Raw genomic sequence first — 25,072 nt, forward strand, 5'->3', positions numbered from 1 at the left:
GCAGTCCATTGCTTGCTGGTTCCCTTCTTCATTTCCCATGGTGGAAATGTTTTGCCCTCAGTCTCGCCATAAAAAAGGCAAATGGGGGCCATCCTGAGCCAGGGGAAATTGTGAACCCGACATGAAAGGCACAGATGACATGGGTAACTGATTGGTTTAATTACAACCTAATTTCCTCAATCACAAGTTCAAAAGTAGATGGCATTGGGTTTTAATTAAGAGGGCTGCTTGAAGGATCTGAACCTCATCATGTTTTAGTCAAAGAGCTATGGAATAAAGGTCAGGAAATTGCACTTTTGGTTAATACAAACTAAAGGAATTATCAGATCCAGCAGGAAATTCTCAGAACTGTCAATACATATTGACAGATGCTGCTCCTCCGTTAGACACAGTCCTCAGACACTTCAGCTTGTTCCCAAATAACCCAGGGACAAACCCAGGCTCAGCCCTTGCCAGCCCCTCACCATGGGCAGTTGTGCCCCAGCTCCAGGTACCTCACAGATGTCCTTGAGGTGTTTGATGCAGTGGGGACAGAGCTGGGCCAGCCCCCATGTCCTGTTTCCAGCCCTCATGTCCTGTTCCCAGCCCTAGGTCCCTCAAAATGTCCCTGAGGTGTTTGATGCAGTAGGAACAGCCCCAGGCCAGCCCCCAGAGGCTCCCCAGCCCCAGGTACCTCACAGATGTCCTTGAGGTGTTTGATGTAGTGGCGCTCGGTGCTCATGATCTCGTTGATGACGTTGGCTCTCATCTGGTCGCGGTTCTGCACGGTCCTGCCCAGGCACAGGCAGTCGGCGCTGGGGTCCAGGTGCCCATTCTGCACCTCGCTGGTTCCCTCCTCCACGCCATCCTCCTGGTTCACCCATAGCTGGGGACAGAGGCAAGCACAGGGATCACTGCCAGCAGCAGCAGGGCTGGCTCAGGGCTGCAGGGCCCTGGGAGATGTTGGATCCACCCCTCCTCAGCCCCTGGGGCCTGCACACAGCTCCCAGCCCTCCCTGCCCAGTTCCATACTGGTGCAACCAGCCCCAAACACTCCCCATCTCCTGGGGATTGCAGTGCTGGCTGCTTTGACCCCAGATGGGAAAGCCCCCTGTGACAGGGTGAGTGAGTGAGTGAGTGAGTGAGTGAGTGAGTGCTGCCAAGAGCTCCTGACTGAGAGGGACAGGGCAGCCTGAGGGAAACTGCAGTGCTGGGGACAAGCACACTGTCCCAGCTCCTGCCACCCCCAGCTGGGTCCCTCTGAGCACAGGATCCTCTGGGAGCGGGGCTGAGCCCTTCCCAGGGGACTGATTCCAGGTGGAGATATGTCCATGTGGATTCTATATGGAGACATCTGGCTGGTCCAGAGATCTGAAGTGCACATCAGCTCTGGGCTGTGTTTCTGGAGCTCTGTAACCTCCCAGGCTCTGAAGGAGCCCTGATTCCATTTCTCAGCAGCTTTCCTCATCAGCTCACAGGAACAGCCTTCCTGGATCAGGCAAATCCCACATCTCAGCACCCCAGCACTGGGATCCCCAAACCATGGCACCCAAAGCAGAATGGATGCCCCTGAGCAAGGCTCCTAAACCTGGGGGTGAGGGCAGCTTGGGACAGGTGCACTGGGCACTGAAAATTACAAAAAGCAGTGAAAAAGGATCTGTGTGCTCTCAGCACACTGAAGCTGCTTTCCAATATCAAATAAAAAGCATCCATAGAAATTGCAAATTCCACCTCTCCCCTGTGTGTCTGAACCAGCCTGTGCTCTGCACACACCATACGGATCAAGGGCTCCTTCTGTTACCTTTTCCCACAAAAGCTGCTTCAAATAACTCTGATTGACTCAAATTGGGCTCAGGGTAGTTTGTAAACAAACATTAAATAAAACTTAGAGCTGACAGAAATACCTCTGTCTTTCACAGACCACCTCAGCTGTGATGGAAATGAGGCAATTTCTCTCCTCAGTGTTTGAAGTCCCTAAATCCTGGGGACTTTCAAACTAAAAATACATTTTCTTGTGAGCAGTGGAACTGTCCACACACAGAGTACAAGCAAACCAGGCAGCATCATTAACCTGATCTTCAGGCTTCCTTTCAATGTTAATAGTGTTTCCTGCTTCCCCATTATTCAGTTTAAACTGGGCTTTGCACAGATTGTAAAGGGCAGTGTTCCTGTAAATTAGGAAAGTAAAAACCTCCAAACCTGCCCCTGCTCCTTCCCTGCATTCCCAACCAGCAGCTGTTCTGCTAAATCACCTCTTGCAGCTCCCACGTTCTGCCCTCCCACAGGGAGTTGTAAAGGCCAAGAAAAAAAAAACAAACACCAAAAAACCCCAACCAATCTCTTCTGTAGCAGGATGTTAATGATGCTGCAAATCTGGGGGATCAAAAAGGGGTTTTGTAGGATTTCTATCGGCACTGGGAGGCCTGGCTGAGCCCTGGGTCACTGTGAGGGAGCTGCTGATCCAATCCCACCAAATACAGCGGAATCCAGCATGGAAAACCTCTCCTGGCAAGCTGAAACAAATGTCTCTTGTTCAGAAAAACAAAAAATTTCTAGCCCAAAGTCTGGCTAGAAAAGTGCCTCTTTCAGCAAACCCACCCTCCTCTGGAAGAGGTTTGGGGTCCACTGGGGCAGAGCAACACCCCATGAACATGAGTAGTGGTTTCTGCTGAAAAATAAATAAAAATAAATAAAATTTAAATTAATAAATAAGGCTAGTGCAGCTGCTGAGCAATGTCCCTGTCAGGGTAAGGGACCTCAGGGCCAACTACTGACAGCAGTGCCACCAATTTCAGTGCTGGGAAAACCTGGGGGCACCCTGAGAAGGGAAAATGGGTCCTGGAAGGCCAGAATGGCACAGGGAGTCCTGCAAGGGACATGTCCTGGTGGCAGCTTCATTGGCATTCCAACAAACAGATGTGGAAAATCCAGCAGGACCAGTGTGGGGATTAAACCCTGTTGGTTGAAGTTTAAAATAACTCCCCACCCTGCTTTTCCTCTCCTACAGAAAGGGATTTTGCAGCCTTCCCAAACCCAACAGGAACATCTTGTTACCAGGTTTGATGAAATTCCTGCCAGTTTGGCAGCAGAGCACATTTTTAAAGCTCTACCTCCTGGAGTCAGGTGATCATGAGAAAAAATTTGATTTTCACTTAAAAAAAAGCCAGAAAGATCGAATCATTACAAGGCATGTGTGTGTAAACCTGAGTCATGAATCCTAAAGGCTTTGAAACTCCAAGGCAGATAGCAAACTTACAAACTTCCAGGATTCCTCAAATTCAGGCTGCCTTTTGTGCACAGCAGGAACACTCCCTCCTTCCTCATCTGCAAATCTCAGGAGTCCTGCTTTCTTCTTTAATGAAATTTTTGCTCCTTCCTGCTAGAATCCATGTTCCCAAAAGGAAAAAAAAATTACATTTCTAGTCTAGATGACTTCTGCCTTAGATTAAAAACAAATGCAACAATTTTCTCAGCTCCAGAGGAAGATGAAGGTGCTTCCACCCTGCACCCTCCAGCCTCTGCTGCTGGAAGGATGAATCCCACTGTGCTGTTCAAACACTCCTGTTTCCATCTAAACCTCTGAAGTTGTCTGAAATTCCAGCAAAGATCCTTCTTCCAGGGCATCATTTAAAGTTGGGACCATGAGCAATAAAAGCTGAGGTGCAGCTCAGGCAGCTCTGGCAGTGACCTCAGGCCAGTCCCTGCAGCTGGAGGAGGTTTTGGACGTTTCCTTACCCAAACCCAGGGATAATCATGGAAAAACTGATGGAGCTGTTGAACTATGGGCTGAAATGCATCCCAAGACTCTTGTTCTCACCCAGGAGCTGGGTGAGACTGGTGAGACCCCCCTGGGGCTGGGTTTGCACCTCCAGCTCCCAGCACTGGGGGGGAGCTGGGCCGTGCTGGGCCAAGGCAAGGTGGCACTTCAAGGGTTAACTGTGCCCTCTGTCCCAGTGCCACCAGCCCAGGCTGCATCCCTGTGCCTCAGTGATGGAGCTGCAGTGACAGTGAGGTGGCACAGCCACACTGGGGAGATGCTGGCCTTTCCCTGAAAACTTCTGAAATGTGCCATTGAGCGAGCTGGACACAGCTGCAAACGCTCCTGTTTTAGCCCAGCACCTCTGACAGGGTGATCCCTCTGTTCCACACACATGGGGGTCCCAAAAATGCCTGAATTTCCCTCCTTCCTGTGGGGAACAGCTGAGATCACACTCCTGGAAAAAGGTCTGTCTGCTCCCCATCTCTGCAAAGGGGCACAAGGCACAGCTGCCTCTCCCTCTCAGAGCATCTCCATTCTTAGAAAAGAAACTTCAGAACTCTTGTTCTTCTCAGTTTTATCCCACCTCTCCAGCACTCCCAGCTCAGGATGGGTGGCTGCCATCCCTGTGGGGATTTCTAGGGATAAATAATAAACAATAAACAATAATAAAAGAAATATAAACAATAATAAATCCAGAGTCTCTTTAAACACCTCTGCAATGGAAAACATCAGGGGGTGTAAAATAAGCACTGGGAGGGCTTCCCCCAGGCCATGAAAAACACCCAGCAACCAAACCACCAAGCCCTGAAAGCCATTTTGAGCATTTTGTATCAAGAATTAATTAAAAGAAATCAGTAAAAACTACAGGAAAAAAAAAAAATCAAGTCGCATAATGCTGGTCCTACGTGATATTTCCCATTGAAAGGCCCCTCCATGTGGAGAGGAACAGACTTATCATGAGGCTCCCAGTCCTGTTCCAAAATTCAACCCTAATTGGGAAGTCATGACCAGCTCTTGTGTAATGCAAGAACTTGCAGAGGCAGATAAAAGTAAAATAATCACAGAAAAAAGGCCCTTTTCCCTAAGGAGCACTTCTGGGAGCCAGGGAGAGCTGATGGCTGCATTGTGCTAATTCATGTTCTCCATGACTGACATCCTTTTGGAAAGGGAGAAAAGGCAGAGCCAGGGTGCCACAGGCCAGGCAGGCTCACCCCAGAGCCCAGCAGGAGCTCGGAGCAGATTTCTGGAAAATCTGTTCAGGCACGTGGAGGGCAAGGGGAGCCTCCCATGGGGACATGGGGAGAGCCACCAGAGCTTCCCTGAGGGCAGAGTGTGCCTGACACATTCAGTGACCTGGGACAGGCTGTTACAGAGCCCAGAGCCTGCCAGGGGCTCCAGGAGAGCTGCAGAGGGGCTGGGGACAAGGGATGGAGGGACAGGACCCAGGGAATGGCTCCCACTGCCACAGGGCAGGGATGGATGGGATATTGGGAATTGGGAATTGTTCCCTGGCAGGGTGGGCAGGGGCTGGGATGGAATTGCCCAGAGCAGCTGGGGCTGCCCCTGGAGCCCTGGCAGTGCCCAAGGCCAGGCTGGACATTGGGACACCCTGGGACAGTGGGAGGTGTCCCTGCCATGGCAGGGGTGGCACTGGAGGGGCTTTAAGGTCCCCCCCAGCCCAAACCAGTCTGTGATTCTATGATATAAAATTTCTGTCAATACAATTTATCAGCTTGCAGCTTTACCCAAATGGCACTGGGCCAGCAGCACTGACCTGCAATTATTGCAGATTTACCCTGCTCAGTGCAGGCACTGCATGGAGAGGACTTTTTCCTTCAACAGGCACCAAGGCCTGATCACCTCATAATGATCAGAAACCACAACAAAGCAAACATGTTAGCAGCCAGCTGGATGATTAACCTGCTGCCACTGGATATTCACAAGGACACAACCAGAGATAATGTGCCATTCTGGATTCTCACTCCCAATTAACTAATGTGGCAGATTAATGACACACACACATCCTTCAGAGAGCTGCTGCCATCCCAGGGAATCTGGACTCTACAGGACAGGGGTTGCAGTGCTAGAGGCTCCAATAACCTGAGAAATCCATGGAAGCACAGAGCCTCAGGACCCTCTCCCACCCCTCCACCCTGCCCTGCTTGGCAGAGCAGCTCCATTCCCACGGGATCTGCTCCTTTTCCTGCCTCCCTGAGCTGCTTCCAGGGCTGTGCCAATGTCTGTAGCCCATGCAGTGTCACATCCCCACCCTGTGCAGTGTCACACCCCTGTGCAGTGTCACATCCTGAGCTCTGTCTCATTCCCAAGCCCTTTCCATCCCTGTGCATTGTCCCATCCTGAGCCCTGTCCATCCCCATCCCTGTCCATCCCCCATCCCTGTCCATCCCCATCCCTGTCCCATCCTGAGCCCTGTCCATCCCCCATCCCTGTCCATCCCCATCCCTGTCCATCCCCATCCCTGTCCATCCCCAGCCCTGTCCATCCCCATCCCTGTCCATCCCTGACCCCTGTCCATCCCCATCCCTGTCCATCCCCCATCCCTGTCCATCCCCATCTCTGTCCATCCCCAGTCCTGTCCATCCCCATCCCTGTCCATCCCCATCCCTGTCCATCCCCATCCCTGCCCATCCCCATCCCTGCCCATCCCCCAGTCCTGTCCATCCCCATCCCTGTCCATCCCCATCCCTGTCCATCCCCATCCCTGTCCATCCCCATCCCTGTCCATCCCCGACCCCTGTCCATCCCCATCCCTGTCCATCCCCACCCCTGTCCATCCCCACCCCTGTCCATCCCCCATCCCTGTCCATCCCCATCCCTGTCCATCCCCAGCCCTGTCCATCCCCATCCCTGTCCATCTCCATCCCTGTCCATCCCTGACCCCTGTCCATCCCTGACCCCTGTCCATCCCCATCCCTGTCCATCCCCCAGCCCTGTCCATCCCCGACCCCTGTCCATCCCCATCCCCGTCCATCCCCATCCCTGTCCATCCTGCCCCACCACACTCCCCCCTGCATTGAGGAGTTCATCAGGTTGCCCATCTGCAGCCCAGGAGGGCCCGTGGTGCAGAGCTCTGCACAAGTAAAGCAGCAGCAGCCTCCAGGCTCAGCCTGCCCCGAGGTGCTCCCCTTTCCCAGCCTCCAGGAGGAGTGAGGAGCTGCAGGAGATGCTGTGTGTCTCCTGGAGCTGTCCCTGCCAGCCCCGACCCCTGCCCAGTGTGGGAGGGCTGGGAATGTGGATGCAGTTTGCTGGGAAGCTCAGAGCATCTCCTGCATCCTCTTCCAGGACAAGGAGCAGGACATTTGGCAGCAGAAGCAAGGTGCTTTCCCCTCCCATGGTCCCAGCACTCTTTTCTTCCCCAGCCTGAATTTCTCCCTCAGTTATCTGGCTCCAGCCTCAGTGTTCTCCACACCTTCCAGCCCACAGGGTCTCTTCTCCTTCTTCCCTCCAACTGCCCCCAGCTTTAGCAAAGCCTCTTCAGCTCTTCCTCTCCTCTCCAAAACTTTCATTCCCAGCCTCAGAAATTCCCTTTCCCCAAGGTGAGAAACACATGACCTTTAGTCATTTCTGGAAAAGGAGAAAGCAGGGGGTCCTGTAGGGACAGCTTCAGGCTCTTTATCCCCAAGAGGTGAACAAGAACAGCTCCAGAGAACAGGCCCTGTGCTCCCTCCCTGCTCCCTGCAACCAAATGCACATTCCCAGGGGCTGCAGCTCCAGCAGGGACCAAAAGCTGCTTGGACACTGCAAACTCCATGTGCTCCATCCATCCATCCATCCATCATCCATCCCTCCATCCATCATCCATCCATCCATCCATCCATCCATCCATCCATCCATCATCCATCCATCATCCATCCATCCATCCATCCATCCATCCATCATCCATCCATCATCCATCCATCCATCCATCCATCCATCCATCCTCCATCCATCATCCATCCATCCATCCATCCATCCATCCATCCATCATCCATCCATCCATCCATCCATCATCCATCCATCCATCCATCCATCCATCCATCCATCCATCATCCATCCATCCATCATCCATCCATCCATCCATCCATCATCCATCCATCCATCCATCCATCCATCATCCATCCATCCATCCATCCATCCATCCATCCATCATCCATCCATCATCCATCATCCATCCATCATCCATCCATCCATCCATCCATCCATCCATCCATCCATCATCCATCCATCATCCATCCATCCATCCATCATCCATCATCCATCCATCCATCATCCATCATCCATCCATCCACCCATCCATCCATCATCCATCCATCCATCCATCATCCATCCATCATCCATCCATCATCCATCCATCCATCCATCCATCATCCATCCATCCATCATCCATCCACCCATCCATCATCCATCCATCCATCCATCATCCATCATCCATCCATCATCCATCCATTCATCCATCCATCATCCATCCATCCATCCATCCATCATCCATCCATCATCCATCCATCCATCATCCATCCATCCATCCATCCATCCATCATCCATCCATCCATTCATCCATCCATCCATCATCCATCCATCCATCCATCCATCATCCATCATCCATCCATCCATCCATCATCCATCCATCCATCCATCATCCATCATCCATCCATCATCCATCCATCCATCCATCATCCATCATCCATCATCCATCCATCCATCATCCATCCATCCATCCATCATCCATCCATCATCCATCCATCCATCATCCATCCATCCATCATCCATCCATCCATCATCCATCCATCCATCCATCATCCATCCATCATCCATCCATCCATCATCCATCCATCCATCATCCATCCATCCATCCATCCATCATCCATCCATTCATCCATCCATCCATCCATCCATCCATCCATCCATCCATCCATCATCCATCCATCCATCATCCATCCATCATCCATCCATCCATCCATCATCCATCCATCATCCATCCATCCATCCATCCATCATCCATCCATCCATCATCCATCATCCATCCATCCATCCATCCATCCATCCATCCATCCATCCATCCATCATCCATCCATCCATCCATCCATCCATCATCCATCCATCCATCCAAACCCTGGGAATCAGGGCTCAGCCCCTCTTTTCCCAAAGCCCAAGCCCTGGTGGCACACAGGAGGGAAGAGCAGCAGCTCAGAGCTCCCTCAGAGCTCTGCAAGGCTGAGGAAGGGCAGGCCCAGGGAAGGGGCTCTGCAGGTTTGTGCCTGGAGGGGCTGTGGAGATTCCTGCCTGCTTTGCCTGACTCTAAGAAAGGCCTCCAAACCCTGGGCTTGCCCCTCCAAACCAGCCTGTCCAGGGAAGTGCCAGTGGGGCCCGGTCTGGGCTGCAGGGGGCACAGGGAGCCCTGGGGTGCTCCTAAGTTGCCTTCAGGAACCCCAAACTCTGCAGCTCAGCCTGTCCCCAGCAGTGCTGCCTGTGCTGGGGCCTGCCTCCATCACAGCTATTTGTGAGCTGGATTTACCACAGGAGAATCAAATCTCCTTTAGAAGGCTCTGACTGCAGCTCCATCCTCTTTTCTTTGGGAAATCTGATGGCCCTGGCTCTGAGGGAATGCTAATGCAAGGGCTGCAGCTCAACAAGATACAATCAGATTTTACAGGCCAAAAGAAGCAGATGGGGCAGAAAAATGGGGAATTGCACCTGCAATCCAGAGCAGGAACAGCTAAAAGCTAAACCCACCTGCCCAGTAAAGGCACGAGCTGCCAGGCACTGGGACCAGGCTCTGGGTTCAGAGTCTGCTTCTCCACAGTGCCTTAAAAGCTCACTCCAATTTATCCAGCAATTTTCCTTTAGCAGCAGAAAATAAAGTGGGTCAAAGGCAGCTTTTCAGCAGGAAAATCAATCTAAAATTACAACACTTGGGGGAACCAAGGCAGTGGTGAGAGAGAACATGGAGCACTGCCACCTCTGCACTTCTCCACCCCTGCACCTTCTCCTGGAAAAGGAGACCATGAGGATTTTATAGCCCCTCCTTGCTCCTTGGCAGGACCATTTCTTCCCCTCTTCAGTCACCAGGCACCACAAGAAGCTGCAGTAAAAGCTTCTCAGCCCCAGTTTTGCTCTTTACCTTGGCTTAGCAACATAAGGAAGGGAGACTCAGCATTGCTGAGGTGAGAAGAAATATATTCTGCAAGCTCAGTCTGGTATCCAAAGAGACTAAGGAGAGCTTTACACAGGAATAAATCCCCCTCTCTGCCCAGGACAGGGGCACTCTGCCATGTCTCTGAGGAGAGATTCCACTGCACAGCATCCATAAGCTTTACTCTTTATATTTCTCTTGCAGTGGAAATATGTCAGAGCCCAAACATTAAGCCATTTGATTTCCTGTGTTTGGAGGGTCTCACCTGGGCTGTTTAGGAGCCTTGATGAGGGGCTCTGCAATCAAAACTTTGCTGTGCTTTCTGAAGGAGACCTCAAGGTACAACAATGGCTCCATGGGCAGCCCTGGACTGTAATTCTGTGCTGTAAATCCCTCCCTCCCAACACTGAGCCTGTTTTTCTTAGCCAGTGTCAATGTGCTGGTTATGCAAAAACTCATCTGTAGCCCACAATGTACAGACAGCCCAAGGCTCTGCCATCCACAGAGGGGAAACAAGTGGCATTTCCAGCACCAGAATGTGAAATCTTGTTTGAAATTCCTGCTGGTTTTTCTCAGCTGTACCTCCCAACCTGTCAGACCACTGGAAGCTGACAGGATGTTCAAAGACACCGTGCAGCCACCACAGCTGTGCCCTGTGGGTGTCCAGTGTGCTCAGAACAGGCACTAAAATACACCACAGACACCTTCACCTGTCTAAACCCAGCTTGTTGCTAGGTCTTAAATTTAATTCTGGAGTTCTTATCCACCCTTCTGGCTTAGGGGCCTTCATGACCTTCTCCCTGAGTGCTGCAGCTCCCTGCAGAAACCATTCACCATTCCCTGCTGGCTCCAAATTTTACTTCTCCTATGCTGTGCTTTCTCTTCCCCCAAATAAACATTGCTTTATCCATCCAGTTTCTCCTTGAAAGTTCCTGAGCTCCTAAACCTCTGTGGTTTCCTCTCCCCACCTTCCTTCTATCCAAGCCCCAAGCTACTAAGAGGATTAGTGCAGGTGTGAGCAGGGAGACAACAATTGCTGTGTGTGCAGGGAATTCAGGAGCCTTTTTGTTTGCCACCCCTGGCTGGCATGTAAAGGAGGCCAAGGGAATCAGCAGGTTCCTGTTTTCCTCTCCACTTGCAAATGTGAAGTTCCCTGCTATGAGATTTTGTGAGTGCCAAATGCTTTGCCAAAGGTTTTCAGATGATCTGGCTGGAGAGCAAGAAGCGTCAGACAGCTCATTGCAAACTGGGTTCCCAGCCCAGTTTTGTCCTCAGAAGTGATTCAAAGGACTTTGAGAGGAGCCCAACTGTGCAGTGATCTTCTCCTGCACTCCTGTTAGTACTTACAAGAGGCCTGAAGTCTGAAATATCCTGCAATTAATCCTATTTGGCTTTATACCTGTCTGGTCTGTCTGACATCCCTCACTTGAATACTATTCATATTCTATGCAACATATTGTTCCCTTTTCCTTCTGTGCTTGCAGAAGAGAAATACAGATATAAAGAAAAGCAATTATTTTGCAAGTAAAACTAGAACCACCCAGGCTAAATCAGGCAGTTTTCTGGCATCATCTTAAAAAAGCAGGGCTCAAAGTACAACAGAGAAAAACGCAGCCTGCTCATGATGGGAGTGATCATCTGCTCTTCTCGCAGTTCTTTCATTCCTTATTCAGCTGCTTTGGAAACCTGAGGGGCAAATCTTTCTCCCCAGCCTCCCTTCAAGACCTGCAGACAAAACGGGCCAGAACTGTTGTTTTTAAATATTAATTCTCACTAAGGCAGCAGAGCCAGGCGTTGCTCTCCTCTGGGAGGGGAAAGGGCAGGTGTCTGGTCCCTGCTGCCCTCAACAAGTGATTCCCAGATGGAACAGCCAAGCCAGCCTCTTGCAGAGCTGATGGAGGATTGCTCTCATTGGGATACTGGACAGAACAGGCAAGAAACCTGCCTGGTCAGGCTGTTCTGACCCTCAGCACCAAGGATGAGGATCCAGGATTTGTTCCAGATGTTTGTCTGAGATTCACTGATTCCCCTCCCCTTTGTTCCCCAGTTTCTAAAACCACCTTCCCAGCCTTAGGAAAGTGTAGGGAGAGATGGGGAGTTCAGCCAAGACCATGATCCATGGGCTGGGGCCCTAAAGACACTGGTTCATTTGTTTTTCTGGCGTGCTTTTAAAAAAACAGGACAGTGTTTTCCAGACTATTCTTAAACCTCCTGCAGACTGTTTGTTTGTGACTCCAGAGCAAAGGGCTGTTAAATCTTTTTCCCAGAATCACAAAGAAATCAGCACTGGTCTGTGCACTGAGAGGTTAAACTGGCCCAGAATATTTCAGTGTTTAAATTAAGCAAACAAAATGAGATTGCTCTGTTCAGCCTTTCCAGCTGCAGCACAGTGTTAGTGACACAGGTGAGAGTGTTTCTGCAAGAAGGTTTTCACCTCAATCACACATGACACAAATCCATTTTCCAGACTTGTTGCCACCATTGGCTCCAGGGTCAGACTCAAAATACCAAACACAATTTGTTATCCCAAAATCCCAAAATCCCAAACACAATTTGTTATCCCAAAATCCCAAACACAATTTGTTATCCCAGGCCAGAGTAACAGCATGAACGTTTTTGGGCAGCCCAGCTCCAGTTCCAGTCATGGATCTCTCCCTCTTGGCACTGGCCAAACTTGGGGGAAACACAAGAGCTGCACCAGAGGGGAAACAATTGTGTGCTGGGGAGGCAGCAGCAAGCAGAAACCTTCTTTGCTGCCCATTTTTTTGGACAGAAAACAGGCAAAGAAGTGGGAATCAGCATCAGTGAGAACAAACACAGGAAAAACTGAGTGAGAGCTCAGTTCTTGATGTGCTGAGCATGGGCAGGGATTCCTTAGGGCAGTAAAAAGCAGAAAATCACTCACCCTCACGAAGCTGGCGGGAAACCATCCTTCCTCATCGTCGATCTGACCCCACCACCAGTCCTTGTTGGAAGCATCCAGGACCTTGATGACGTCTCCTGCTTTAAACGCCAACTCCCGGTTGGCCATGGTGACGTGATCCCATACTGCCTCAGCACTGACAATGGAACCACCACTGATCAGCTTGGGGAGAGAAAGGCACAGTCAGGGAACGGCTGCAGCCCCAGCCCCTCACATGCACAGCAGCACAGCAGCACAGCTCGCAGCCAAACCACATCTCCATGGCAGCTCCACCCTGCCCTGCCCTTCCCACCACCCTCATCCTGCTGCCAGCCATGCCAGGCAAGCTCCAGGTGCTGTGTCCCACGTCCCCCAGGGCCTGGCATCTCCCTCCCCCTCCATACAGGCACATCTGTCAGGGACAATTCCACTGACACAATGTGCAATGCCCAAAAACAAGCAATGGTGTCCTGCAGAGGAATTTTCACTTTGGTTGAAATGTCAGAGGCTTTCCATGCAGATCCAAGCAAAGTTAGTGCACGTATTTAGAAGGGTTTTTTGAAACTGGAGGCTGCCTGTTTTAGTGCTGGTGATGTACTGACACCCCTCCCTTGTGACACGCTGCTGACCTGCCCAGCCCTGGCCTGCAGCACAGCCCAGGGCAATCCTGCTGCTCCTGGCTGTGGGGTCAGGCTGCATGGAGCAGGTTGTGGACCCTGGGCACTGGATGAGGCCAGCCTGGTGTGTGACAGGACCTCAGGAACATCTCTGTGGAGCTCATGGAGCCTCAGAAGTGCACCAGCACAGCCCAGGTCTCCTCTGTGACAGCCATGAAACTCCTGCTCTGTAGGAGAGAGCATCCCAGCACTGGTGCCTTCCACACCAGCAGCCATCCATGCAGCCAGGACACCCCCTGCCCCTCTGAGTGACAGCTGTGTGCTTTTAACAAAGCAATAAACTGTGTTTATGTGCTGCCCACTGCAGGCATTCTGTGCTGAGCACTGAGGCTGCCCCAGCAAAAACAGATTTTCCCCATGTGCTAATCAGCCTGTCAGAGCCATCCTGGGCTCTTTAGTTCTGCCACTGAGACACCCTGACCATGGACTTGGGCTGCCTCCAAGTCCCAGTTTGAGCTCACAGGGACAGAGCTCAACCCTGTGGCCATTCCAGACCTTGCTGAGCTGAGGCTCTGAGAGCGCCCTCAGCTGGGGGAGGAACACAAGGCACACAGACAATAACCCCTCACTGTGGGTGTGCAAGTGGAGAAGCTCCTGGTGCAAGTCTGGCATCCCCAAACCCCTGTTAATCACTGCCTGCACAGTGGGAACCTGAAGGAGGCCTTCCAGCACAGCTCCAGGTTCTCAGCATCAACAGAGAACACTGAAGTCATCCAGACAATCCAGTCAACAGATTAAAGGGCCTGATTTACCATTTGCCTTGGACTGGCTCTCCTTTACAACTCTGATCTCCTTGGCTTTGGGACAGCTGGAGCTGCAGTCCCAGCCCTGCAGTTGTGGACTCAGTCACACAAAGCAGCAAGACCTACAAGGCTTAACCTGGCAGTGCCTTTCATCCTCCAAATCCAGACAGATCCACTCAGTGGGGCAGCAAAGGGAAGATGTGCTCCTCCCACTTCCACTTTGACAAATTGTCCCTTCTATAATCCAAAATCAGCTGCAGAAGAAACCTTGGTCCCCTTTGTCCCCTTTGTGTGTCATACAGGGGATTGGCCTCACGAGCCTCACAAGGCCCAGGCACAGAACAAGCCCTCAGGGGATGGCTGAACTCGTGGGTATCTCCTGCTTCACTGAGGGGTCATCCCACATCTGGGCTTTTGAGACACAGCTGGAGGGAGCTGGGCACCACAGGGTCCCACCCAAACCAGCAGCAGCTGCAGTCAGATGGTGGTGGACCCCCAGCTCTCCCCAGAGCTGGCTCAGCAAAGCAGGGGAGCCACATCTGGAGAAGTACCAGTTACAGAGACTGATTTCTGACCCCAGTGAACAGCTGGATGCTCAGAGGTGTTCCAGTGCCTCCTCACAGCCCCTTGCTCTGCTCCCAGTCAGGGTTCCTGGATGCTCTCATAAATAAGGATCAGTTTAAAGCACAGAGACCCCCAGGACAGATCTGGAGGGGATGAGACTTCAGGGCTGAAGAAACCCCACAATAAATTTGAGACCAGGTACCATTTATCTGTTCTTGTGCCAGGACTGAGCTCTTCTCCTTCACCAGGGCTTCCCCTCTGCCATATTCATGGACACTGTCCAGGTCTGGTTTCCCAGGTAAGGAAGTTCTGCCCTTCCAGCCCCCAGCTTTTCCTTCCCCCAGGCACTTCACCAGCCCTTTCAGGCTTTCACATTCCCTGCCTGCATTTTTCTGGAACACAGATGACCAGAATTGCAAATACTATTCCCAAAGGGACTTTAGCAGAGATTTGTGGAACAGCATGAAATATTTATTGCAGTGTCACAGAGATCTCCCAGTAATGCCTCACATGTCCCCCTTTCCCCACGGCCACCTCCCACCCGTGGCTCACAGGGATCCTGCACTCAGCTCCTCTCAGTAAATGCTCTAGAGTACGTTCTCTTTGGCTGGAAAATCAGTTTTCTTGTCAAAAAATGAACGGGGTTGGCCTGACACTTGTTCCTTTTGTTAATGCCATTGGGTATTTCAGTCCCTTCTGCACTGATGAGGAACCAGGAACAGAGCTATTACGCAGGAGCCGTGTTCCTGCTGCTTCTGCTTCAGCTGACAGAGACTCTGCTGTCACTTCACACACAGCCAGTTCTGGGCACAAACTGCCACAGAAACGTCACTGAGCCCAAACTTCAGAGGGACTGTGCTTCAAACCCTCCCAGCCTACTTTGCAAAAATCCATTCCCGAGCCCGAGGCACAAATCCCAGCTCCGAGGAGCAGGCAGGGACTGCAGAGGGACACAGAGGGACAGACAGAGGGACACCTCAGCCCTTTTGTGCTGTTAACACACAGGTCTGGAAGGTGCTTTCAGGGGATGTCAGGAGCTGGGGGGGCTTTGCAAAGTGTTCTTGATCTCAAGGAGAAAGGCTCCAAGTCCTTGATTCTCAGTGATCACTGCCAGCAGGGTCCTGCCCAGCCCCTGGCCCTTGCTCTCAGCTCCAGGAAGGGATCCACATCCCAGGAATCCTGCAAGCAAGCCTTGCCCTTTTGGAACACAAATCCAGCTCAGCCTGTACCAAAAGGACGGCGAGAACTGGAGCTCCAGCCATGCCACGTGCTGAGCCCATTGAGAGAATGTCAGGGCCTCAAATGAAAAGATCCAGTTTAATTTATCTTGCAAGACATCTTGCTGCATCCATGGAGCCAGGCAGCTCTCTCAGGGCAGGGTTATGGAGACAGAACCTGACATCTGCAGCAGCAGGAGATGACAAACTGGAGAAAGGTCAGCATGAAATATTATTTTCTCAGAGAATTCAACACAGGAGCTCTTCACTCCAGAAAGTTCACGTCTCTTGGCTTCAAGGCTGAGCTTAGTGCTGTGGTCAGAGGTATTCAGCCAAAGACCTTGGACAGAGCTTCTCTGCCATAAAGTCAGGTTCTCCCACACTGCAGCTGAGGGAGTCATCTGGACTCCCTGATAGCCAGTGAAGAGAAAGAGGCACATCTGGAGTGTGATTCATCCTGGCTATTTCAGCAACCTACCTTCCAGCCAGGTGAATCATGCCCTAGAATTCACTCTGTGTTTAACTGGCTGAGGCAGAAGTTTGCATTTCCCACATCTTAATGATCTTAATGTTCATCCCATCTACAATTTGGCCATTGCCCAAACCAAAGAATGGAATTAAAGAATGATAATCCCTATAGGAAGAGTGAAATATTAAAGACACTCTCCCAGACACAGCAGTTTTCTGCAGGGTGAAGGTTGATGGAAATAAAGTTATGCTCTCTGTGCCCACCAGAGGAATTCACAAAATCTTAGCCTTGTAAATTTACAAAAACTGGAACTTAGATATTTGGGAAAGTGTCCTACCCATAGGAAAGGAGAAGCAGTGAGAAGAAATGCAGCAGGTGACAAGGACATTCAGTGTGCCATCCCCTGAACACTGCCTGTCTGCCAGGTGGAAATCCTACCTCCTCTTAAAATCAATTATTCTTGTCAGTTGCTTGTTCCAAGTAAAGAGCCCAAAGAGAAAATCCCTCAATGCTTTCACCTCACAACATGAGTGCAGCAATGCCCAGGAGCATTTGGGAACTGCAGAGCTGAGAACAATCATTGCTGCTGTACAGGAGCCTGCAGAGCACTTTGTGGGGAGCAGGAAAAACTTTCAGAGTGGGCAGAAGAGAAAATGAACTCTTGGGATGTTGTGTGGGGTGGGCACCAGGCACTGTCCAACAAACACAGGGCACAGAGAGGAGGGGCCACTTCCACAGCCCAGCACCACAAAGCAATGAATTTAATGAGGAAAAGAAAAAGGGCAAAAAGACAAGGCTCTGTCTAACTCCAGGCACAGGTTAAACACACACAGAACAGGGGGGATGATCCCTGAACCTCCAGGACCAGCTCAGCTTTCCCAGGATTTCCCCCAGAGGTTTCCACAGCAAACCTGCAAGAACTCACTCACAAACCCTCCCTCTAGAGATGCTCCCTCACTCCCAGCACAACAGGGAGTGCTTTACAGCAGTGAGCAAAGCCAGAGGAAAGGAAGGAAACCATTCCTGCTGAAGGGCTGGGAGGATTTTGCTTTCTCTTCCTGTCTGGTGGCATTTCCAGGATGGAACGTGGCCACTGGAAATCCAGAATTACATTAGAGGTGCTGCCAAAATAAAATGACAACAACAGCAAAGAGTGAAAAAAGGATTTCAGGGGACTCTGCAAGGCCCCAGCTCTGACAGCACGTGCCAGGGATGCTGAACTCTGTCCTCACCAGGGCTGGGAGAGCCCAGAAAGGTCCATCTGACCAAAGATCCCCACTGCCTCCTTCTCCCCTTGCATTTTCCCAAGCTAAAGGGCTTTAAGGTGTCATTAATGCCACACTGGAGCTTCCAATGAATAAAAAGGTGCTCAAAAGTGGGAGTTTGACTCCAGATTTTACAACTTTCTCTTCTGGCCATGCCTTTGTGGCACCTTTATCAAGATCAGATAAATGTCCCCATCCAAGTAAGCAGGAAAATAAAGAATAAAAGGAGTTAGAGGAACAGCTCCCTGTTACAGGAGCTGGTGGGATCTGTCTGACCCTGTTACTGGAGCAGGTCTGGAGCAAATCCACACGAGCCAAAGGAGAGGAAGGGAAGGGGAATGCCTCTCCCAGCTGTATCCACAGCACATCCTGGTGAAAAAAGCCCAGGAACACCACTGAGGATGGCTGCCCAAAGCACATTTACAGAGTGACCTCTGAGCCAGGGGTTACAACTCCTCCCAGGCCACTGCAGGGTTTAAATCTCTGAGCCATGACCCAGCTGAGTCCCTGCAGAGGGACTTTGCTCCAGCTCCACATGACAGAACCAACTGGAAAATTATTCTGGGGAATGGGTGAGCCTCTGCCTCCAGTCTGGTGCATTTGCCCTGGCTCTGCTCACTCCCCAAGCCAGGATGCACAATTGGACAAGAACATCTGCTCCACCTCAGCCCCTGCCTGCAGTGAGGCAGCTGAGGATTAAACATCTTTGAGTGAAATCAGCCACTACTGCAACGTTTAACTAAATATTCCCAACACATCAACACTTACTGGCTTCTTGTGGGCCAGCCTGAAGAAAAAATCAGGGCCTTAGTGGTCCATGGAGACTGAAATGTGCACAAAATGGCCATTCAAACCACTCTCACCTGTCCATTCCTCTTTCAGGGATAAATAATCACTGCAAGCCCACAAGATTCCAAGATCCTTTTCAGCACAGAGCTTCTCAAGAATCCAAAATGCACTTTATGAAGAGCCACATTCACAAAAAACCCTAAATAAATCTATCATCATTCACCATCTCCTAAGAAAACTTCAAGGACCTCAAAGTTTCCAGCACCATGGTCTCTGGGAATAGGAACAATCTTTAAGGCAGGAAAGTGTTTCTCTATTAGATCATTTATTACTGCATCAGTAGAGTTGTAACAGTAAAAAATGAGAGCTCTGGGTAGTTCCCTTTCAAATCTGTGTTACATAAACTGTGTCCTGTGCAGGAATAGGAGCAGGCTGTGAGGGGAGGAGGGAGAAATGTGGTGAGTGGATGCCATTTGCTCAAATTGTTCTTGTACAGAGCTGCCCTTTGTTCAGACAACATCAAAGCCCTGTAAAACCACAATAGCATTTCCCACACTGTGTTCACCGGCCCTTCCACAATGGAGGCAGCCAAAACAGCTTCAAAGAAGGATACACAGAGGGTGTTCAAAGGAATCACTGCTGGGGGAAGGACAGGGCCCAGCCAAGGGAGAGCAGGGTGATCCCAGAGGGGAGGCACTCACAGTGCTCAGTGCCAGCAGCAAGCACAGCCTCTCAGAGCCCCCAGCTCTGCTGGCATCAGAGCCATCAGCTCCCAGCCATGCCCACGCACTGAGGAGGGGAGCAGGGCAGGCCAGGCTTCAGTCCCACCCTGCTGCTCCTCCCAGCCAGGACAGGGCTGCTCAGCTGCTGGAGCAGAGCACAGGAGAACAGCCCCCAGCCCATCCTGCTGCACTCCTGCTCTTGCATAATCTCCCCAGAGTCCCTTTGATGGTGTGTTTATTTTTAAAGCTCTCGTCAGGAATTATACAAAGTGAATAATGCCCAATCTCAGTGAATGGCCCCACGGCTCATTCACAAACACAGGGGAGGGCAGCTCCACTTGATTTGCTCATTCTCTCAAGAGGTGCAATCACCCAAAGGTTAAGCACAAGTCAAAGAATTTCCCTTTCTGCTTTCAAGCCCCTTGATGAATTTAACTAATGACTGGATTTCAGCTGAAAGAGGCTGATTGGAGTGAGAGTCTCCCATATCCCAGATTCTGGGAAGGCTGCCACACTCGGTTGGAAGCATTATCTATCTTTCATTTATCTGTGTATTATGTGGAGAGTCAGTACAGACAGAAAGATTCCTCAGGACTGGCTTGTTCTGTTATTCATTGATTTCCACTTCCTTGAGAAGATCTCACCTGGCAGATAGGAAATCACCTGGCCTCAGCCAGGCTGCAGCAGCAGAGCCCAGGGGATGGCATTAGTCTCATTTTCCACCTTATTGTGATTATTGCCCATGTCATTCCTATTAATAACAGCAGCCACAAGGCAGGGCCATGGATGGAGAGCTGAGTAAAACCCTGGCAGCAGTGAGGAGGAGAATGGAAGGTGGTAAGGAGCAGAGGGACCCCACTGAAGCACAGCCCACGCAGGTGTGAGGTGCTGGGATGGAGCATATGCCACCCTAATTGCTCCCCAAGCCATCCTGTGCATGGGCACATCAACCTCCCCTTGCCTCATGACATATCTTTCCTGTAGAGTAATTACAAATAACCACTTGCCATCATCTTTTAACTCAGATAAATGATGGGACTGGGGCTGGAAGTCCAAGTTTGAACTGCTCCAGGGCAAGCAGCACCTTGAGCAAGCAGAGCCAGGGCAGCTGCCAGGGCTGTGGGCAGGGGCTGTCAGCACAGATCCCTCACTGCAGCACTCAGTAACAAACAATCAACACCCTCCAAGAGCCAAACCGAAGATACTCACACAAATCCCAGCCTCCTGCCCCCAGAAGGGACTCCTGACATTCCCAAGCCAAGGCCACAACAGCCTCAAAGACCTGGAGTTGTTCTGAAATCTCTCCTGAGCAGGGGGCTGGAGCTTTCATTTCCGCCCAGCCCAGCCTCAGTGGCTGAGCCTGCAGAAGATGCCTGGGGGTGGGGAGTAGCCAGGATTCCCAAGGTGTGCTCCCAGCCTCACAAAGCCCTGTCAGAACCCAGGACACCCCTCTGGGTGCCCTGGAGGGTCCAAGTCCCGGGTTGGGGGCTCAGAGACCTTGGCACAAAGCCAAAGACACCTGTGCCTTTGATTTTAACCCATGGAGAAAATTATCAATTTTATGTGAAGATTTACAAGCCACGAGAGTTTAAGGAGAATGATAGTTAATTTGTCACAAGGTAGAAAAATAGAATTTTGGGATTTTTAGAATGGGGGTTCAGAAGCCAAGATGGAGGGATTTGGGAGTGCCTTGTCCTTCTTCTTTCTTCTCCTTGGCCTCCATCTTCTGGGTGATGGTGGCACTTTTGGATTGGTTTAGAGAAGAGATGGACTGTCTAACATAGGTGATAGGTATTGGGAAATTACTGTAAATAAAGTACACAGAGTTCTTAGTATAAGAAGATAACACCACCTCTGGGGCAGTCAGTGGGCACAGACCACCCTGCTGGGCAGATCTCAGCAGGTCAGAAAAAGAATGTGATGGAGAACAGAGAATAAACAACCTTGAAAACCAGAGCTGAGGAATCCTGACTCCTTCTTCAATCTCAGGGCTGGGAAAAAGAGACTTTCCAACACTTGGGGTCATGTCAGGCACAGAGACCCCAGGACCAGCCCAGCAAGGACTGGGCCCAGTAACACTGAGGCACCATGAACAACCAGGAGGGACCTGCTGCTCTCTCTGTCACCAAGGGGCAGAGTAAGGCAGATAAGCAAAGAGAATATTACTAAATAAATAGAAATATTACGAAATAGCTATAAATTCGGCTCTGGGAATGTACAGAGAAGGACAAGATGCTGCTGGGGAATGCTGAGCCCAGGGCTGAGGGACACAGCATGGACAAACAGCATGGACACCATCCTGAGCATCCCTATGCCCGTGGTGCAGCCAATCCACAGCCTCAAAACACCTCCAGGGATGACCAAGACTTGACTGGAAATGTCAGGAATGCCAAATCCAGGCTCATTTTACCCCAAAAGCCTGTCCTTATTCGAACTGGAAAGCAAACAACTTCCCTGCCATGGAGCAGACTGTGGAAAACTGAGTTCATCTGAGCAACCAAATGGTTTTTGCAAGGAGAGGAGATAAAATTGTCATTGCTCTGAGGAAAGCAAGAGTAACCCTCCTTTTAAAGGGTATTTATGTTAAAATGCACATCACCTGTTACTCTGGACACAGACGTTTCCAAAGCAGAAAGGAATTAAGGAGAAAATCACACAAATGACTCCCAGTGGATTGAATTATTTGAATTATTTAACACAACTCCTTACAAAGGGAGCAACATACAAATCTGCTCATCCCATATGAGGGATCTGTGTCCCAGCTCCCAGGCAAGGCTGGTGACACACAGCTAAGCCATGCAGCTGTCCCCAGCAGGAGGGATGGCACAGAGACACCAGGGGCACCCAGAGCAGCCACGTCCCTCACCCAGAGCCAGGAGCCCCCAGGGAAATGAAGGGACAGGAGCAGAACTCACAAAACTCCGTGTGGATGCTTTGTCCTCTAAAAGCTGACACAGTTGGCCAGGTTTAAAAATCCTGGAAGGAAATGAATTCAAATGCAGGACTAGGAATACAAACCAGGAACATCTCTCCTGGATGGCCAGGAACAGGGAAGCAGCAGCAAGAGCCCCTTTGTGACTGAGTCACTGCCATGTGTCCTAAAACCCCATTTAATAATGAAGCAGAGGCCTGGATTGTGTCATGTTGGCCCACAATGTATGAAACACATCCCCAGGAATCCTCAATAATGCATATATTGGTATTGTAGTAAGAGGCCAACATGATAATATTAAAAAAAAGGATATTTTTAGTACTGAGAACTTGGAACTTAAAAAGTAGTGGCTGTTATTAGTGCAAATCAATGCCCAGGCTGGATTAAAGTCCAGATGAATGTATTACACTGATTAAATTCACCACCTGGGCTCCTTATTTGCTGTTCTCATCTCCTGGTTTCTCAGGGTAAGTCCCTGCAGCTCCCATCTAACAAAGTCAAGGAGGGGCTTGTTGGCAGAGGAGGGGAATGACATCTACAAACTGTTTCACAGACCCTGAGCTCACAGAAATTTAATTAAAGGAAGCACAAAGGCAGCAATGGCTGAAGAATCAACACCTGGCCCCAGGAACCAGCACTTTTGGGTGACTGCAGGGGCAGTGGGAGCCTTTTCTCCCAAGCCAGGAAAAAGCAGAGCCCATCCAGCTCTGCAAAGCAAGAGCCACCCAGTGAAAAATCCCATTAATTCCACTTCCAGTAGCAAAAGGAAAAACCAGGATGAGCACCCAGAATTAGAAATGGCCAGAGGAAGCTTTTTGCCACCAAAATGATGATATTCATGAGAATTATTCCAAGAAAACCACAAATCATCCTCAGATATCCAGGTTTCCAGCACCTGGACCAAAAAGCAGCCATGGGCATCCTGAGGGAGCACAGGGATGAGCAGTCCCTGCCTTCCAGCACCCCCATACTGGCAGCAAGGGCACAGCAGACCCAGGCAGGCACATCTCACAGCCACATTTCACCCTCCATCCCCAGCTCTGGCAGGGCACACAGGCAGGACTTCAAAGAGAGAAAGCCAGGAGATGAGAGCAAAGCAGCTTCTCCCCTTGAGCCTCTGGCTGAGCCAAAGCCTGTGGCATCCTCTGGCTCTCCCAGGCCCTCCAGTGACCCCAGAACTGCCTCACCCAGAGCTGCAAAGCACTGAGCACTCCCAGAGCAAACCTGCCCCCCTCCTGGGGCAATGAGAGCACAGGGGTGGCACTGCAAGGCCAGTGGGAACATGGAGTCAAATTTTCATTTCCCACCTCATTCTGGGATCTCACACACCACAGTAAGGACTGGGTGCTCGTCAGAGGCACGGGATTGTCCTGCAGATTGCCATGGCATCCTCTGAGCCTCTTACAGGGCACCCGTGGCAATGGAGAGCACAGGGGTGGCACTGCAGGGCTGTGTCACACCCCACATTTGTCCCTGGCTTCCAACAGTGACACTCCAGCTGGGATCTCACATCATGCTCTTATTCCCATCACTTTTGCCTCCTAAAAGCTGAGGGGACAGTGCTGGCTGGGAAGGCTGTCACCACAGGAAGGTAATTGTCACTGTGGTATTTTATGAAACATCCTTTTGCCAGGATTTCTTTTCCTGGGAAGCTGGGAAGCTTCAGCTTCTCCCTGTTTTGTTATTTTGGAATGTGATTTGGAGAACTGTTTATCTAATATATGAATTGTTTTAATTTAATGACTAATCTCAGTCCAGCTGTGTTGGGACTATGGTGAGTCACGGGTTATTATTTTTTCTTTTCTAGTTTTCTGATTTTTTTTTCTTTAGTATAGTTTTAGTATATTATTTTTTTAAATATAATACAATATAACAATTATAATTATAATATAATATAATAATAATATAATTTAAATATGATGATATGATATGATATGATATGATATGATATGATATGATATGATATGATATAATATAATATAATATAATATAATATAATATAATATAATATAATATAATATCAGCCTTCTAAGAACATGGAGTCAAATTTTCATTTCTCACCTCGTCCTGGGGCCTCACAACACCACAGTAAGGACTGGGTGCTCGTTAGAGGCACAGAATTGTCCTGCAGATTGCCATGGCATCCTCTGAGCCTCTTACAGGGACTGGCCAGATCAGCACAGGGATGGATGTGCAGCCTTCCACCTCTAAGCTGCTTTGTTCAGCTCAGCCTAGCCATGAATGGAAGTCATGGCTGATGGCTGCTCACTTTTCATGGACAACTGCCAGAGCCAGAGTGTCCCTTCACTGGGAGTAACTCAAGGCAGCCACTGGCCACAGCCTCCGACCTCAGCTGGGCTTGGATGGCACTGCCACAGGATGGAAAGGTCAGATCAGGAGTTTTTCCAAGCCATCACCACATTCTGACCCAGGAGCTGCTCAGGAGCCAGCAGCAATGCAGGCACAGAACAGCCATGAGCATCCCCATCTCCCTGCTCCCATCTCCCAGCCCCACAGCCTCTGCACAGCCCCACACCCTGAGAGCTCTGGCAGGAGCCCTGGAGCCCGGCCAGAGGGGTGGGATGGGCAGGGACTCCACCAGGACACATCAGTGTCACCTCATCCACTGTGTAATTGTCCCTTTTCCCTCTCTCCAGGTCATGCTGCACAGGACAGGAGCAAGTGCTGTCCCTTCCCTGTCCCTCTTCACCTCATCAGGGGGGCACATTTGCTGCCTGCTGCAAGGAAATGAGCACCTGGATGGTGCTGGAGAGATCAGCTCTGCACCAAGATAATTCTATTCAAAGTCTAGAGGGCAAAGCTGTCACAGATGAAGTATGTCTGTGTATTATCTGTTGGCAAACACGGGATGTAATGGCAGCCACTCAACTTAATGGCTCAAATTCCAGCTCCTCCAAAGGAG

At 50.5% G+C, this 25,072-nt stretch overlaps 1 protein-coding gene across 13 annotated transcripts in view; it reads right to left on the reverse strand.

The window, feature by feature from the left end:
- ARHGEF9 (Cdc42 guanine nucleotide exchange factor 9) overlaps positions 1-25,072 on the reverse strand; it is a 179,611-nt gene that overhangs the window by 58,056 nt on the left and 96,483 nt on the right. For all 13 annotated transcript variants that reach the window (XM_071442758.1, XM_071442770.1, XM_071442759.1 and 10 more), the window contains exons 2-3: positions 12,775-12,954; positions 674-865 (exon numbers count right to left, since the gene is read on the reverse strand). In XM_071442758.1, the coding sequence (XP_071298859.1) occupies positions 674-865; positions 12,775-12,900 (318 nt within the window). In that variant the 5' untranslated portion in view covers positions 12,901-12,954. The remainder of the gene's footprint in view (positions 1-673; positions 866-12,774; positions 12,955-25,072) is intronic.

The sequence above is a fragment of the Agelaius tricolor genome, unplaced genomic scaffold (genome assembly GCF_023055355.1).
Source record: "Agelaius tricolor isolate 1412-34295 unplaced genomic scaffold, bAgeTri1.0.p SCAF_17, whole genome shotgun sequence".
In the NCBI taxonomy this organism is placed as follows: Eukaryota; Metazoa; Chordata; class Aves; order Passeriformes; family Icteridae; genus Agelaius; species Agelaius tricolor.